The 18,594-nt window shown below is 41.9% G+C and overlaps 1 protein-coding gene and 1 pseudogene across 4 annotated transcripts; both read right to left on the bottom strand.

Moving 5' to 3' along the window:
- Positions 1-3,801: 3,801 nt before the first annotated feature.
- LOC140583089 (HMG domain-containing protein 3-like) lies at positions 3,802-6,948 on the bottom strand. Of its 4 annotated transcripts, none has more exons than XM_072707710.1 (5): positions 6,843-6,948; positions 6,242-6,555; positions 5,919-6,048; positions 4,974-5,657; positions 3,802-4,779 (listed from the first exon to the last, which is right to left on the bottom strand). In XM_072707710.1, exons 2-5 carry the CDS (start codon positions 6,305-6,307, stop codon positions 4,640-4,642), a joined length of 1,020 nt encoding a protein of 339 aa, XP_072563811.1. In that variant the 5' UTR covers positions 6,308-6,555; positions 6,843-6,948; the 3' UTR covers positions 3,802-4,639. The 4 variants fall into 4 exon arrangements, 3 of the variants coding, with proteins under 3 accessions (XP_072563811.1, XP_072563812.1, XP_072563813.1); XM_072707711.1 differs by lacking the exon at positions 6,843-6,948 and having other exon boundaries at positions 6,242-6,359; positions 6,440-6,807; XM_072707712.1 differs by lacking the exon at positions 6,843-6,948 and having other exon boundaries at positions 6,242-6,359; positions 6,497-6,807.
- On the bottom strand, positions 6,823-9,639 carry LOC140582761 (uncharacterized; annotated as a pseudogene).
- Between the last annotated feature and the right edge of the window lie 8,955 nt (positions 9,640-18,594).

Raw genomic sequence — 18,594 nt, 5'->3', positions numbered from 1 at the left:
ATCAACTAGCTCATCTAACTCACTGTTGCATTGGATGCGAGCCAGTTGCTCCTCAAGGTCGCGAACCTTGACCATGAGTGAGTCCACTAGCTTACATCGCTCGCAGATGAAGTCCGACTGGACACTAACGTCCAGAAGGGCAAACATCTTGCAAACGCAACACTGAGCCGGCCCCATAATTAACTAACTCACTATGACCCCGTACTCCCAGCCCAGTAAATTTATATAGTGTATTTAACTATAAAGATTAATTTGCGTAACAATAAATGCAGTAACGTGCGGAGTACACTAAAATAAGTTATTACTTGTGTTAAAATGGAACTTAATTATTATTTTATTTAAAATTTTAAACCTGATAAATTTACTACTACTTACCAGAAGAACTTCTGCCTGAACCAAGTATGAACTAAAAACAAGGCGAAATCGAAGTTGCTCTTGGGAGGTCGAAAAACCACAAAACCCCCCTCACAGCAGGCTACTGCCGAAGCGGGAAAAAAGTGGAAAATGTCCTCCCGGCCCCGACTTGCGACCGAGCAAAGCTCAGGAGCAACTGTCCTTTTCCGACGCTGGGTAGCGATACCGACGTTAGATATTATTAGTTATTATCGCCCCGCGGGTGTTTGCTACGGAGTTTAAACGCGGACAGAAAAACGCCGCTCAGAAAAATCGCGCTGTTAATTAACAGACAGGACAGACAAGCACTCACGCTGACCGAAATAAGAACAATAAATAGAAATAAACAGCCACCCACGTAAACAGGTAAAGCACACAAACACTCAAAACACTCCAAAAAACAATCCCAAACAATCGCTGCAGCTCAACACCACTCTCTCGCAGCAATCCCAGCAATCCTCGCAGCAATGTGAACAAAGGAAGAACAAGGGTCACGTTTTGTCACGTAGCATGGAGCGGGCAGGCAAAAAGCAGGCGAGAACAGACGGGTGGACGGAGGTAACAGGGTTCAATCAGGACGAGAGGGCAGACAGGCACTACATCCACTAACAACAGCACAACAATACAATGACGTATCTCGGGAAACTAACTCAGACGCGGACTAAATACACAGGACATGCTGAACGTAACAGGTTGATTACAATCGGGAATCAACACGAGGTAACGAGGGGGGCGTGGCACACACGAGTATCGTACGAGCCGGGCGAGACAACAAGAAGGAGAAAAAAGTTAATGAAGATTTTGAGCAGAACAAAGGTCGGGCTGGGAGTCCCTGATTTTAAAAACTCGGGAAAAGTTGATCTATTCTCATAGGTCATGGATCACACTTAAATGGCAAGCTTCACTCAAGAATAACTCAGTAAGTTCGTGCTTTTTCTAAGAAATTGATGAGTATTAAGTATTGGAATGTATTAAATAAGTGTGGGATTTTTTGGGGATTTATGTGTAACTCAACATACTTACATTGGTTTTGTATTTGGCAATCTGGGCAACACGGGAATTAACAGCCTTCCAAAAACAAAAAATAACAAGGTTATTTTTTTTATTAGGGAAATGTGCTGGCAACCTATTATAAATGTCATCAAGAAGGGATAAAAAAAAGCCAACAAATGTTTAACTTACATCATCGGTAAGCCAGGGAAGCCTTGATGCCTGGGACACTGTCAAGTCAATGAGGCTCTGTGGACAGATACTCATCAGCTCTTTGATATTTAGGATGGTGTTGTCAGTGAACCTGAGAATTGTCTGGCGGTCGCTCATTGTCCCCTTGAACAGTGTTAAGAGTTTATCCTGCATTTTACAAAATGAATTCATGTTCGGGTTAGGGTGAACTCTAGGGCTGTAGCTATCGAATATTTTGGTAATCGAGTATTCTACTGAAAATTCCATCAAGTAATCGAGTAATCGGATAAAACATATTTGAGGCGCACATATTTTAGGGAATCAGAAAGTGAAACTCGGAGCCGATCCGCTACTGCGTCAATACGAATAGTCGCCACCAGGGGGCGTCTGGGTCTCGATCTGGAAGTACAGTATGCAGCTCATATGCAGGCCTTTGTAAATTACTTGTTTGTTTTTTTAATTTATTCATTTATATTGTTTATTTTATAGATAGTTTTAATATTTCTCTAGATATTTTATTATTGTTATTTGTAATTTTTCTATGTGTAATTTTCTATTTGTCATTTATTGTTAGGATTTTATATTTCTCTATTTTGCACAAATAAAAAATGTACTTTGCACACAGAAATGTCTTTGACCTATTCCAAGCCACAATTCCAAAAATACACACTTATAACAAGTCTTCTCTTCATATCGGATGGATTATGAAAGGTCCAAGGGGCCAAGAACAGTGCACAAGACACCTCAAAGGGTGTCTTTCATTATAGACCAAGATAATAAATACAGCTGAAGTGGTTTTCAAGTAGTAAGCAAAAGATTCTTTGACTCTACAAAAGGACTTTGGAGTCTCTGAGTGCCTGCCTTTACTAAAACAGTTGTAAAATATTCATTTCTTATTCTTCTGAGCTCAAATTTTGAACATAAGTTCACAAGGTCTGTGGCTATGGCCTAAAGGTGTTTCAGCCCAGTGTACAATGCCAGACGTTTGACCAACGTTTATGAAATCCTTTGTTCCAACCTGTGTTGCTTTGTAACAGAAGGTTGTACATATTGGTTTTTTCTTGCACATGAAACTTCAAGGTCTTAGCTTTCAAATGGACCGACAACATGCAAAAAGACCAAAGTATGAGGGAGCTGTGAGCTTTTAAAGTTGGGTACACTTAAGGGGTTACTTAAAGAGCAATCTTAAATATGTAAGAGAAAATAAGACAGGTCTCTTAAAATGAACAACTAATTGATTTCTTCTTTGAAAAAGAAAATCAACATTTTTTTATATCTGCTGGGTTACTCGTGTTTTCTGTCAGTGAGTGGAGTGTCAGATTGGCAGGCAGCTAGCCACCCTGTATGACACGAGAGAACTTGTACTACTACTTAGTTAATAGTATCCAGTGGTGGGTTGCACCAGCTTAGCGTAAGTTCGATCCTAAAGTATGGTGTAAAGTATACCTTAAGTCTTACGTTGAAACTAGATAGTTTGAAACTAGCGCCGCATTCTTTGTCGGTTGCACTACTGCCACTTAAGTTACATCGTAGTTAGTAGCTACTAAATAAAGTTACTGTCGCAAAGAATGACGTTTTTACCGACGTTTTGCGTGCCATCCACACATCCTAACACATCTGGAAAACCGGCGATCTGAAAAAACTTCTGACGGGTTGTGTTTTGTTGCACAGGCAGCAGAGGAAAATGCACGTACGTGTTTATGTGTTTATTCAGCGACACTGCCACTGCTCTCATGGCTCTGCACACGGTGGACTTGTGTACATGCATCGAGTCGCCCACAAGACTTTGAAAAGAGCCGGTGGCAAAGTACCTAAGTGCCAGACATACTTGTAAAGCCGGACTGAGGGCTCCGTTTCTGTCAGTATCATGCTGTAGATCAGCAGCTAACAGATCGGTAATTTTTTGTAATTCGGCACGGCGAAAACGAAACCGAGTATACAGATCAACATCATCATATTCTTCAAAGGGATGTAACCGGTCACGAATGACTCTTTCTCGACGTAAACCGCGTTTAATTTAGTCTTCCCACCGTTCAAAACGGATAGCCATTTTCACCACTTTTTAACGTCTTTCTTACGATGGACTTTACACCTAATGTTAAGGTAGTGTAAAATTTACGCTATAACTTAGTATTACGTTGAAACTAAGAGCGTGGTGCAACAGATTATTTTTTAGTAGTGCGTAAACTCGAACGTAGGGCCAATTTACGTCCATCGTAGGCTAAGATCGAACTTACGCTTAGCTGGTGCAACCCACTGCAGGCTTTGATTTGTGGTGTCTTGCAGCTGGCACACCATCTATCATGTGTAGGCTATAGTTTGTAGGTCAGGAGCATTTGTGTTTTGTGTTTTAAGTAACCTAGGTTAGCCCAAGTTTGCATCGCTAGCTAGCTATCAAGGCTACTAGTATCCTAGCTCTACATCCGTCGTGCAGTATTGCACTGACCGTTGTGGTTTATCCCTTACATAATTAACGTACATTATTTAACAGCCCCTATCTCGATTAACAATCGCATTGATTTAACGCTACATTGAATTTATTTACCTGGTCTCGGGTGAGCGTCCTCCTCCGGTCTCTGAGTAGAGCGGATGTTTCCTGTTGAGATGCTGCAGCATGGACGACGTGCTATTGTGGTAAGTTAGCTCGACCTTACAGTGGACACATACTACAGCGTTCTCTTTATTTTTTAATTTAAAATGATTCCAAACTTTTGACATTTTTTGTCGTTTTCTTCTGTTTTCTCTTTGCTCATCGCCATTGCTCCCTTCCATTACGCAGCCCACAGTAGTCCGCGCTCGCGCCCTCAAATCAAAACACCGCCGTCTCCTTCCGCTTCGTGGGTGACGTAAGCGTAAGTGCATTGTCACAGTAATGCAAAAATCATTGCGAAAAAACGTGACATGAACTTTAAAATGAATTAATAGAGGCTTCGAGGCAGAGGATTTTGCCTCGATGATTTTTTGTAATCGAGTTACTTGAGTTACTCGAGGAATCGTTTCAGCCCTAGTGAACTCAACAACACACAATATAACAATTAAGTAGGCAGTTGCAACATATATCTATTTATGCAAGTTGAAAAACAGTAATCACCAAATTTTCAGGTTCTGTTGGAAACATTGCCACTGAAAATGTGCTGTCAGGGGATCTCAGGGTCTCTGTTTCTCTCTGAGATTCCGAAGTTGGAAAACTGATTTTTCTCCTCTCTGTAAGTAAAAAAGGACGAGAAATATGTAAATTGTATATGTCTAGCATTAGCATGCATCATACAATGATTTCATATGATGAAGCTTAAATTAGTTACACCAACTTTACAAAGCATTCATAAAACACTACTTTTAAACAGTGATTGAATCACTAAGCAAAACAATAAATACAGCCTTTGTATGCACTGGGGTACCTGGTCTACCAAATGTAAGTTTTCCACTGGGACACAGCTCCAGGACTTCTTTGGTCTGTCTCTGTAAGTCTTTGATATATTTTTTATTTATCTTCGTGTTGTGAAGATGAAAATAAAGTCGCAGGGAAAACATGAAATGGATGTCCTTCATCTGGCACAATGAATATTTGCTGGATGAGAGCTCCCTGTTTATCTGTTCTGCGGAAGATGAATTCACTAAAGCTGCTAGATCTGGCACTACCTTTACACTCCTCAGAAGCTCTTCGGGTTTTTTTTGGTTTTTCTGGTGAAACCGGTCATAGAGGGAAAATCTGTTGGTGGATCCAGTCTCTGGGTGAGCAGAGGACAACCTGTCCCCTGGACTGTCTTTTGCAATGGTGGTTGTGGACATAAATCCAATGCTAGTCACCCAGGGTAAATGTATTTCCAGTTTTTTGTTGGCAGCATCCTGAATGTTGCTGTCTGTAGCAGCACAAAGCCGTCCATCATTTGGTTGGAAGAAGCGTTGATTGGTGCGATTGTTCACATGTCGAGCCACACGTCCAGCAATATCTGAAATATAGACTGTAGGAGGATGCCGGAAGCTCAACAGGGCATCCCCATGGTCACGGGCTGATTCTTGCCACCACAATGGAGATTCATAGTACACAACAGAGTGTGTACACCCCATGTGCAAAACACCACCTTAAAAAAAGAAATAAATTGTTCACAATCGCCAAAAACCATTAAAAACCATTGAGCATAAACCATTAAAAAAAAACTTCTAATAGAAGTAAATAGTAACCTTGCAAATGTCCATGTAAAATTTTGATAAATAAGCACATCTGTTATTTACACAGTGTTGATAACTTGTGATCAGCTGTGTTAAAAGCAGGGTAGAATGAAATGCTCAGAGGCTCCTACAGAACCAGGGCTGGCAAACCCTGCTGAAATCACTGGACTTACCTCCAGTCTTCTGAAGTTTGATGAACTTGTAAAGTAGAAGCTCTTCAAGCCTATTTATTAGGTCACTCCGCGACCCAGCTTCTGACACTCCAAGAGCATTGCATGCTGCAATTAAATCCTCTTTCCTTGGCTGTGTAAGTGAAAATTAAAATCTGTTAGTTATTAACACGAAAAACAATATTTGAGCATAGTCACCATGTCTTCACAAAAAGGTGAACCTCGCTGAAACTTCACCAATTTTGAGTCCAACACGCTTAATATTCTATCTTCGTCAATATTGTATGTTCCCCTTGATACTGATGCACGATCCTTTTCAGAGAGACCTTTAAAAACCTCTGTCTTGGGGATGATGTCTTGAATTCTTGTGTGTCCTCCAATCCATGGTGCATGTGAACGCAGAATATGTAGTCATACTTGTGAATGGATTGATGGTTGCAGTGTCTAAGAGAAAATAATTTAATTTTTCATTTAAGAATCAATATCTGTATCCTCGGAAAACAGTAGACTTCTAAATGCTCAACATCGCAAAATCCTGATGCTATGATTTCCTTTTCAAGCAACTCCCATCTTGTCCTCACATTAACTTGTATGTCCTCGTTACCAGAATTGGCGATGGTTGGGCGTTTCAGAAGGTTGACTGACAGAGAAACAGACAGAAAATATGTTTTGAAAAGTATATATACAATGTGAAATGGAAAGATCCCTCTATAACTCATTTGCTTGCCAAGATACACAAGCATAACACTACGAAGAAGAAAATAAAATGCCTTAAGTGCTCCATATTAATTAATTAAAATACATCTTACATCCAGCTCCTGATCACCGCAGTAACACCAAAATTTAAAAAATGACACTTTTGTGAAAAGTGAATAGAAATATACATTTTTCTTTAATTCACATTAAATTACAGCGGAAATTTCTCACCAGGTATATCAAATGCTGATTTCCAGTTTGTATCTGCAATTAAAATTGGTGGGTTGTGGCCACAGCGATAGCAGAAAAAATCATAAGAAAATCTTTTCATTGCACAATAGGGGTAGAAGGCTTGTCTGACAGTGTTGTGAGGAATGATGATTCTTGAATGATCTTCCAGTGTGTTCAGGAAACGGCCAACTGCTATATGGTTCTGTCAAGAATGACAAAAATATCATTAACTAACATGGAATACAAATACAGCTGCAACAAAATAACTGATTTATAAAAGATTTTTACATGTTATATAGTATTTGTACATCATAATTTTATTGCATTTCATGCAAGTGTATTAATGGGCTCACCGAAACTGCAGATGTCATAAGTGAACATAAAGGTAGTGACAGAAAGACTCTGTCATTAAAGTTGTGAAACCCAGAGTTATAGTCTTGAAATCTCACATGCACTCTGCAGACTGGGCATTGTTTTGCATAAACAGGAACCCCTGGAAAGATAGATGTACTTTTATTTCATCATTCACCTAGCTGTGACTACAATGTATTAAATGGTAACACAAAAAAGTTAATAATTGTTTTACTTACCTTTGGTCACAGACAAAATTAAATAAACTGTGCCATGTTTCGTCACCAGTCGGCTCTCATCCAGAGCTGGAGGACAAGGTCCAGGACAATATGGGCACACTTCTTCCAATGGTGTAAATGACTCTGGAAGAGGCTTTTCTTTGGTGATGAGCTCATGTGGGAGGTCTTCTGGAATTTTTTTGTGTGTCCACAAATATTCTGTCATCTTAACATCTGCATACCTTTCAGCACACTGCCTGTGAGGTTCCTCTGTTTCTGAGACTATTTCTTCCACATCATCAGTATCCTCCAAATGAACATTAGCAGTTGATTTAAAAAAATGTGGATGTTCCTGAAACATGTACCACATAGAAAGGTACCTATGTGTACAACTGGCTCTTCGCTTCACTCTGCACAGGCAATGCCACTTTCCTGACTGACTATCAAAAGTGACACGGGTCCTTGCAAACTTGCACCAGTTGTCCTTCTTATTTGTAAACACTGAAAAATACATAAATCGCTCAGAAATGCTAGTTTCATCCCAAAAAACTGGGAAAACACAGTCTATGCCTTCAGAATGTGCTTTTGCATTCATGTCCAGACATTCCTTTTGTGCAGTTCTTGAGATTAGACCTCTGTCACTCATTAACTGAATTGATGTTTCTGCCAGAGGAGGGGGGGAGTATATGCCAAGGCTTTATTAGTCCTTACCAGATGCTGGCATTCCATCCCTGGATTACCACTTTTTAAAGCAATTGCCATGAAGTCTTTGCAAATGGGCAGTTCACAGGAAATTGTTTAAGAGAGCACGGATTTGCAGACATGAACCGGCACCCTAGGTCCATGGGGATCTTTTGGAGTAACGAAAATTCCATTTTTCGCATCAATACAAATAATTGATTGCCTTTCCTTGTCATGCTGCACCTTCTCATGCCTACGTAAATTAGAAATGTTGGTGAATCCTAAATGGCAAACTTTACACTTCAGATGATTAAATGTAGGGTGGTCTTGAGCAGTGGGCAGGTCTTTTGCATCAAGAGCTGTAGGTGAAAAGAAAAGTATGAAAAGGGGATCTCTGAAAAGATATATATATATATATATATATATATATAGCAATAAATTGTTCAAAGACATAGCATGAGATACTTACTTGTTGGACTGCCAATAACCACTAAACCTGTTGAACAAAAAAAGGTTATTATGTTTTTCCCCCACTGAACTATTCACAAGTTGATCAAAGAAATAATTAATTTTAACTAACCATGATTTTGGAGATGTTTCCTAAAGTCTGATGATCTGCTGATTTTTTGATGGCACTTTGGACAGTGCCAGTGGCTTCTTTTTGCTACTTGCCTCTCAGAACAGAAGCATGGTATAGTAAACTTGTCTAGGGAAAACATGCATATACATAAACATAAATACATTGAAAAACTGAAAAACTGTAACAAATATTTACAGCATAAATTTCACATATACTCACCAGTATCATTTTCACTATAATGTACAGCTGGTTTCAAATGCCGGCGTAAAAGATGGCCATGCGAAGCTTTTTCTTTTTTACAGTAAGGACAGTCAAGTTCCGGTCTCAGTGAAAGCAGCTCCTCTTCAGAACTAAACTCAAACACCTTCTCTGAAAGTTATAGCAAACGGTCATCTTCAATCTTCTCTCTAAACATACTCTTTAGTGTCCTGCGTTTTTAGAACTGTGACCTTAAATGCCTACTTTCTGTAAGCTGTTAAGGTCTTAATGACCATTCCACAGGTGCATGTTAATTAATTGATTATGGTTAATTGGACATGCATGGAAAACATTGTTTAAACCCTTTACAATGAAGATCTGTAAAGTTATTTGGATTTTTACAACATTATTGTTGAAATACACAGTCCTGAAAAAGGGACGTTTCTTTTTTTGCTGAGTTTAGTAGCTCCCAGCTTGTGATACTCCGCTTTCAAAGTCACAACTGATCAGTCATCATCCTATATACCACGCCTTGTTGAATATGTAGTAAGACTTAGCCAAAAAAGTTGATGAGTTTCATTGCTAATGTATAATAATTAAGTTCTGGTCACTCCCTTTGTGTAAATGATGTTTTTGATGTCTAGGCCTCTGCCTAGGATGCGAATTGGCGACCACTGTCTGGTTTCTCACATTCCTCTCCCAACAGACTTTGTAAAGATAAAAGACAATCGCTTGAATATCGCTTAAGGTTTTTGATGACTGGCTCCATATCTCCTAACAAAAGGATGTGAATTGGCGACCACTGTCTGGTTTCTCAAATTCCTCTCCCAACAGACATTGTAAAGACAAAGGACCATCGCTTAAACCTCGCTTAAGGTTTTAAATGTCTAGACATAAAGCTAGACAGACATCAAAAACTTCATTTATACAAAGGGAGGGTCAGTGTAATTGGTTCAGCTCTTTTATAATACTAATAATTAATTATAATAAAAATACAATAATATCTAATATATTTTATTGGATTGTCAGCAGTGTGCGAACTATACCACGGTCTCCGGGAGAGCCGAGATCCGGTGGGCGTTTTGCGGCGCCGGGGGGCGTGGTTAACTCGTTTGAGTGGGGAGCCGGTGGGCGTTTTGTGGCACCGGGGGGGCGTGGTTAACACGTTTGAGTGGGGAGCTGGTGGGAGTTTTGCGGCGCCGGGGGGGGCGTGGTTAACTCGTTTGAGTGGGGAGCCGGTGGGCGTTTTGTGGCGCCATGGGGGCGTGGTTAACTCGTTTGAGTGGGGAGCCGAGATCCGGTGGGCGTTTTGCGGCGCCGGGGGGGCGTGGTTAACTCGTTTGAGTGGGGAGCCGAGATCCGGTGGGCGTTTTGCGGCGCCAGGGGGGGCGTGGTTAACTCATTTGAGTGGGGAGCGGGTGGGCGTTTTGCGGCGCCGGGGGGGCGTGGTTAACACGTTTGAGTGGGGAGCTGGTGGGAGTTTTGCGGCGCCGGGGGGGGCGTGGTTAACTCGTTTGAGTGGGGAGCCGGTGGGCGTTTTGTGGCGCCAGGGGGGTGTGGTTAACTCGTTTGAGTGGGGAGCCGGTGTGCGTTTTGCGGTGCCGGGGGGGCGTGGTTAACTCGTTTGAGTGGGGAGCCGAGATCCGGTGGGCGTTTTGCGGCGCCGGGGGGGCGTGGTTAACTCGTTTGAGTGGGGAGCCGAGATCCGGTGGGCGTTTTGCGGCGCCAGGGGGGGCGTGGTTAACTCATTTGAGTGGGGAGCCGAGATCCGCTGGGCGTTTTGCGGTGCCGGGGGGGCGTGGTTAACTCGTTTGAGTGGGGAGCCGGTGGGCGTTTTGTGGCACCGGGGGGGCGTGGTTAACACGTTTGAGTGGGGAGCTGGTGGGAGTTTTGCGGCGCCGGGGGGGGCGTGGTTAACTCGTTTGAGTGGGGAGCCGGTGGGCGTTTTGTGGCGCCAGGGGGGCGTGGTTAACTCGTTTGAGTGGGGAGCCGAGATCCGGTGGGCGTTTTGCGGCGCCAGGGGGGGCGTGGTTAACTCATTTGAGTGGGGAGTGGGTGGGCGTTTTGCGGCGCCGGGGGGGCGTGGTTAGCTCGTGTGAGTGGGGAGTGGGTGGGCGTTTTGCGGCGCCGGGGGGGGCGTGGTTAGCTCGTGTGAGTGGGGAGTGGGTGGGGCTGCAGGCAGCGCCCCCACGAGCGTGCAAGCAGGCTATGTTTTTTCATGAGTAATAAGCTCTAAATATGATTTTATTTTACTTATTTTACACCTGTGAGAGAACCCATGCCCAAAATGGCATTTATTTGGTCATCAAATGAATATTTCAGAAATCATGTTTCCAGGGGAGCTCATGTCACCACTAGGGGAGCTATAGCTCCCCCTGCTCCCCCCTAGTTCGCACCCTGCGTGTGTGTGTGTGTGTCAGCATGTCGGCTGTGTGGGCGCATTTCGATATATCTGAGAAAGACACATGGAAAGCCGTTTGTAAAGCGCGCAAGACCGAAATTTCTAGAGGGGGTGCATCCACAAAGACTTTCTCAACGTCGGGATTAATTTATCATATAAAATCAAAATATCCGGATCGCCATGCAGAGTATGAAAGGCGAGACCCTTTGAGCACACCTACTGTGCTGAGGGCGAATGGGTAAAACTTACTGGGTGGAAGAATATGAGCATTGTTTAAAGATTTCACATTGCCATTAATAAGATCATTGGAGCTTCAATGAAGAGCCTAAATAATATTTTAATAAGTCAAGTAATCCTTTCAATTTTCTAATACCATACATTATTTTTAAAGGATTTTTTTATTACACTGAATGACATTTTATGAGTTGCTATTTAGAAACGAGTAAAAATGTATGTTGGTTATTATTTTTTTCATAGAAAATATTAAACTTAAACAGTAGACAAACCAATTTACCCAAAAATGAAAGAAAAAAAAAGTTGTAATATTTTATTTTTTTGAAGCTTGAAAACCCAGTTTCGTCTTTGTCCCGGGAGTGACCAGAACATACATTATACTGTGTATTTCCCGCAAAGTCACGGCTTCAGCTTTGGCCTTAGAACCTGACTAATTATTAACCCCGCAAATTCGTGGAAATAGCAAAAGAAATGTTAAATATGTCAGGCATTTTAGTGCTAACTTAAGAAAAATATAATGTATAAATTTTGTAACATAATGTGAACGTAAATGTAGCTAAATTTCCAAATAAAATATAACAGTTCAGATATAACACAAAACAACCGTATATTGGTCCAGCATTCCGCACCATAACAGTGCTGATATTTGGAGTATTTCACTGAGTGGTCTCCTGTTTTTCATTTTGTTCTTCTTAAAGCCCTGTATTTTTATTTCTGTAAATTAAACACAGCCCATTGGCTACCACAGAAAACTCGCTTGCATGAATTACAGTACAACACATATATTGCAGCCTCTGCGAATTTCGAGTATTAGGTGATGTTCTAGAACATCAGAACTACAAGGTCTTTATGGACAAGAACTTCACCCGTTTCCCAGCGGTTCAGCTCCTTGTGTGCTGTGTAATTATGTGCAAATTCTGCTCCCAGCTACACTGAAAGAATATATTTGGGTAATTTATTCAACTTTATACAATTCAATTGTATGACAAATTCTGGTCAAACAAAATAGAATAAATACAAATAAGCGACTTGCATATTACGATTTACACAATTTAAATTGTTCAAGCAATGTTGTTGTAAAACATCATAGACAAAATCATTATTTGCATCAGAGGTCCCACACATCAATATCTGACTGGTGAAAAAACTATTTTTTCTGTTTTTGAATCTCAGCGGGCTAAGCAAATTACTTACAATAAATGCATCCCAGATATCAAAAAACACTTGGTCCGGATAGATCAGGGCCAGATCCGCTCTACATAACTGGGCCGGTGTCCTTTTGCACAACGGGCCAATACCACCACGGATCCATTTTTTCTTTTCTGGCCCAGTACATGGCATGAATGCTGATACGGCTCACTTCTGGGCAGGATCCGGCGCAGCTCCGCTTCGAATCTAGCCCACATTTGGGACGGATCTGGTTAAGTCTGGTTCAGAGTTTGACCAGCTCATTTTGTGAATGTTATAATTATAAATAGTACAACTAAATGCAGGAATTTTAACGTAATTTTATAGAAAGCTTCCTTAGCTATACAAGTTGAGGAAATTAAATAATTTACATACCAAATAACAATAGTAACTAGAGATGTTTCAACGTAATAAGAAATATTATTACATTGTAAAATGAATAAATATAATAAATAAACAGTACAATCATTGCTTTCTCAAATATTATCTTAAAGAGATGTACAGTCAGCAACAATAATATAATTCGTAGTCATACAAAGATTAAACAAGTCCTCAATTTATTTCCGTATTCCAGTTTATCGTAGCCGTGCACAGCATCTCGGGTTTACTTCCACGAGCGGCGGTGGCTGTCTCTGTACCTCGGCAGGCACTGTATTCGAACGGGACCTGCCACAGTTAAGCGCCACTAGCGACGGACAGAAGTGGCAGCTGCCACTGAGACCTGGCAGTTGCCAAGCTCCTTAGTGGCAGCTGCCGCTACCTGCCTTGGCGGGTGCCTGTGACGTCACTTCCTCCTGCCAGCTGCCGTTTCAAGACTGAACCCCCTCAGTATAAAACGGACGGCATGAAAGAAAATACTTCAGGCCACAGAGCTGAATTAGGCCCCGATGACGCAGAGGAAATTGAATAATTCAAACATCCCCTTTTTTTAGCAATTCACCAATTTGTCCCGTTGTCATCAATAACAGAAAAAGACAGATTTAACTCAAAACGGAAAAAAAAGAAAGAAAACATCTCAGGGTTACACAGCAAAGCATAGCACAATACCAATCGTCATTCACCTATTCAAAATACAGCGCGTAAATGACATTAAACAAACACTTCGACTGCGTTTAATTACATCCAACACACACTTATGCATACAATTGTCCAGATCTGCAACTTTGCCGAGACCTTCACCCGATTGAGGAGAGTGAAGAAAAGGAGCAGGTTTACCAGTCAACGACGGAATGGGTCGAGATGAGTTGTAGGGGGAGGCCTCTGTATGGCAGGGTCACTCACTCGCGCTGCATCCGAGGTCGAAATCGCCCGAGTATACGCCCGTGTAACACAGCTCCGGGGCCCTGGATCTCAAAACCGGCGCGCGCTGCCTCCACTTCAGCACCGCTAATCCGGGTGCCCTCCTCCACTATATTCCCCAGCTCCTTCAGTTCCACCGGATGCCAGGACACGACTTAGACTCCCGAAGATGCCACTCGTCATACCCGCTGTCGTCGACACCACTCAAACAGCCCCTCCGCGTCTCTGTCTGCCGCTGCAGACCGAGATGGCGTCCGGCGTATGCACACCAGGCTGCCCGCCACGCTCTCCGCTTGGGATGCCGCAGCCCCAATAATCCCCAACTCCAACACAAACAAAAAAAAACAACAGACTTTCGTCCTGCCAAAACGAAGCCGGGCTCCAACTATACTAGCCGCGATTCCTTGTAAAAAGTAAAAAAAAAAAAAAAAAAAACTTCACGCGACTGTGCTTCCACTTCGCCCAACTGACCTTATTTTACCGCTCCCCTCACCACCAGAGACCCGCCCAGCAACGCTACTCATTAGATAGGCTAAGGCATGACCGCATGATCCAGCGAGCCCAGAGACTAGCAGGGAAACTTTAAAATAAAAACTACGGATCTTTATATCCGCTACACAATATTGGCAGTATGATCCAATTTCGATTTCGCCGTATTTACCCTGAAATTTCTGCCTGAATTCGCCACCACACCACATATATATAGTATACTACAATATAATTTACGAATTCGCCACCACACCACATATATATAGTATACTACAATATAATTTACCCAAACAACAGATCCCTTATGTTGCTTGCTCATATACAATTAATTTCTGTCTGTCTTTGCCATTTCAAAACCATGTTGTGACTCTTGGGTGACTTTAATATAAGCTATTGGAGCTGTAATAATTTACGTTTTACACTCTCTTGATTAATGTGGAAGATCGTAATTTAAAATACATAGGATGATAATAAAGAATGTTTGCTTTCTTATTTGTCGGTCGCGGTAAGCAACTGCAACGCCCCGCTTACCCATCGGACAGCTACAGCGATTCTGAGCAATATTGCCAGTATGATCCAATTTCGATTTCGCCGTTTTGACCCTGAAATTTCTGCCTGAAAGCACTCGCTCACTAATTGGAGCGAGCCAGCCTTAAAGGGCCCAGATCGCATTACTGATGGTACCACATATTGTTCTAATCCGTACTGTTGTGACACAGACATGACATACAGTGACTACTAATATTAGCAGGATAGGCTCAATGTATAATGTTCCGAATATTTTTTATTGCACATTTAAAGAGTTATATTTCACATAAAAACTGCATACAAGAAAATAGTACAGTGCAATCAGGATGTACTTGGGCCAATTGATTAGAAATTAAGAGCTTCCACTTCTGGTTGTGGATGAGCTCCTGGATGTGGCTAGAGTCCATGGCAGTGTCCACCGAACCCACTGGTCTCCAGTCCTTCAGAACGCTGGCCGCGCTGGGAACATTACTTTTCCAGCCTGGGTTCCTGATCCAAGCGTCGACCCGGGACTCGGTGGGCTGCCGTCTGCCAAAGTGTGCTGTCAAGAACAAAGTAAATTGTTGTTAGTTAAGAATTTAATGTCTGTGGCCACTGCACCTCCCGGGTACTGCCAGGTGGAAAACATATTTCGTCTTAAAATTGCACCTTCAATTGGCCCACAAGCAAAAGCAAAAGGTATCAATGAAGCTGCAAAGCCGAGACACTCATACTCACACTTGAAAGATCTCGCCGTCGCGGACACTGACTGCGTCCTCCGACTGCTCAGTCGCCGAGCTCTCCGGTCGCTGCACGGTTGTACCAGCCACCACAGGAACACTGCTGGTCTGCGCCGCTACTGCTGGGGAGGGGGTGTCAGGCACCACCATGTGGCGACGCTCCAGCTCCTGGATCATCCTTTCAGATAAATAAGTAAATAAAAAACTGTTAGTAAATGTCATACTGAAGAAACGAAGCGAGATGTGTAAAAAAGACTGAAGAGTTTTCCCACCAACCTGCTCATAGTGTCTCGCAGGTGCCTGTAGCTGAACACCCTGCCCCACTGCAGAACTTCAAGCACATCCTGCTTTGCCTTCTCCACTACTTCTTGGATGGCTTCTTTCGAAGATCTCTTCATGCACACCCTAGTCAGATGAACCGAGAGGCTTGCCTGTGTCTTCTTGCACACGGGGCAGAGCAGGAAATGCCTGTTGGAAGTACTGCGGATAAAAAAACAAACAAAAAAAAAAACAATTAACAGTTTTATGTAACAGTCAAGGAAGTGTTACTTAAGATTAGATTTAATTCATGATTTTCAGGACCCATTCCAGTCATCATCATCAACATTGTTCATTCCTCAGTGGTTTGGATAAATAACATTTGCATATCTATTGTCATCCTGATGGGTCCCAGACTGAGAAAAGTAATTAGTAAACTACATGATCACAAATACTGAAACATGTTTACTAATTAGTTACATTTATATCAAGCAATACAAGCCCTTTGTGATCACTGCAAATAAAAAAATGGTATTCTACACTTTAATACCATCTTTACTACTAATTTAATGATAATTAGTATAAAATACATTTTATTTGCATTGCACTTTATATTTTAGCAATCTCAAAAGTGCTACAGAAAAAAAATAAAGAGATAAAACAGGAGAATCTATAAAGTACCTTAACAAAATGCCTTTCTAAAAAGATGAGTTTTTAGTAATTAAAAAAAGTTGCTTCGAAATATTGTTTTCGTTTTGTAGTGGATGCAATTTAAGTTTTAACAATAGTAGTCAGTTTAAGAGACTTAAGCACAGTGTCAGTTTATCCGCAGTTTCTACACATTCAAATGCAATCATAAATTGATCATAACTTACGCCTTGGAAGCCATTCTTGACGAGTTCTTCGACAAAAGATGAAATCTTGAGCAGAATCTGGAGCTCTTGTCTCGCTGGAAGCAGAGGTAGAGTAACTGTACATGCGGAGGTCTCCTCTTAATATACCATTCTGACCGCGTTCCCTCCCCCCCTCGTAGCCCCGCCCACCCCAGCCCCAGTGTCATTCTGAGGGACACTTTGAAAGACAATTTCAAAAAATGTAACTTTTAAAAAGGATAAGAACTGAATTTATATTTCTAAATAAAGTGATAAATCGATAGTGCAGTTCTAAAACTTCTGCACCAATTCGCCACCACACCACAAATATATAGTGTATACTATAATATAATTTACTCAAACAACAGATCCCTCATGTTGCTTGCTCATACACATTTGATTTGTGTCTGTGTTTGCCATTTCAAAACCATGTTGTGACTCTTGGCTGACTTTAATATAAGCTATTGGAGCTGTAATAATTTCCGTTTTACAATACCTTGATTAATGTGGAAGATCGTAATTTAACATACATAGGATGATAATAAAGAATGTTTGCTTTCTTATGCGTCGGTCACGCTAAGCAACCGCAACGCCCCGCATACCATCGGAAAGCTACAGCGATTCTGAGCAATTGTAGCGGAGAAATTTCGCCCCGCCTTGGTAGGGGAAAACTGGCGGTTATTCTACCCAGGGAGACTAAGTAATGAGAGGATCTGAGTCCCTCACCCCGAGTTCTTTTAGTCCCAGTATTTGCGTGTGCAAATATGTTTTACCCGTCCTGCTGCGGGAGGGTGTTGGAAGGCAGGTTCAGGGGACAAAAATGGACACGGTGGCACCCTGAAGTATATACGTTTTCGGCCGGGTACCGATATAATCTGCCGACAACCCTGCACTCCCAAAACCTAGCACGTCGGGTGCGACGCCCCTACCCCAGTTATTCATGTTACACAGTTTACATACCGCTGACACCAATGCCAACTGAAACCAACCATGATGGAGAGAATAAAACCGCTATCAGTCCTACAGCCGAGTCCGAATCCTATGGATGAGACTTTTATGTTGCAGAGAATCAATATGTAAAAAGCATTTTCTCATATGAAAGGTAAACTTCAGTGTCTGGAGCTTATCCCAGAAGCTACGGAAACAAGGTGAGGAACAACCCAGGATGGGGGGTCAGCCCATCGCAGGGCACACTGACACTCACTCACACATGCACACCTACGGGCAATTCAGTAATTCCAATTAGCCTCAGCATGTCTTTGTACTGTGGGGGGAAACCAGAGTACCTAGAGGAAACCCCACGACAACATGGGGCGAACATGCAAACCCCACACGCATGTAACCCAGGGGGAGACTCAAACCTAGGTCCCAGAGGTATGAGGCAACAGTGCTAACCACTGCACCAACATGCCACCCCAGGAGACATTTAATAGTTATTTAATTAAGGCAACACGTTTTGAAAAGCATTCAGAATTGCAAGAATGTTTTTATTTTAGTTACAACTAGTAAGTAAACAGTCTAACATCACACAAAAAGGAATAAAAAATATCTAATCATTCATTTCATTACCTAAGACACTGTTAACGAGTCAAAAGACAGACCAAAAGCTATTGCATTTGTTATCACACACAAGTCGCATTGGAGGAATGCATTATTTTTGTGGATTTCCATTATCTCAAAAACTAGAACCAATTCAGCAAAATTTTTGATTTCAGCACCCTCAGAATACCCTAAAT

This window comes from Paramormyrops kingsleyae, chromosome 25 (assembly GCF_048594095.1).
Source record: "Paramormyrops kingsleyae isolate MSU_618 chromosome 25, PKINGS_0.4, whole genome shotgun sequence".
NCBI lineage: Eukaryota > Metazoa > Chordata > Actinopteri > Osteoglossiformes > Mormyridae > Paramormyrops > Paramormyrops kingsleyae.
The sequence above is the reverse complement of the archived record's forward strand: the minus strand, read 5'-3'. Positions and strand labels throughout refer to the sequence as shown.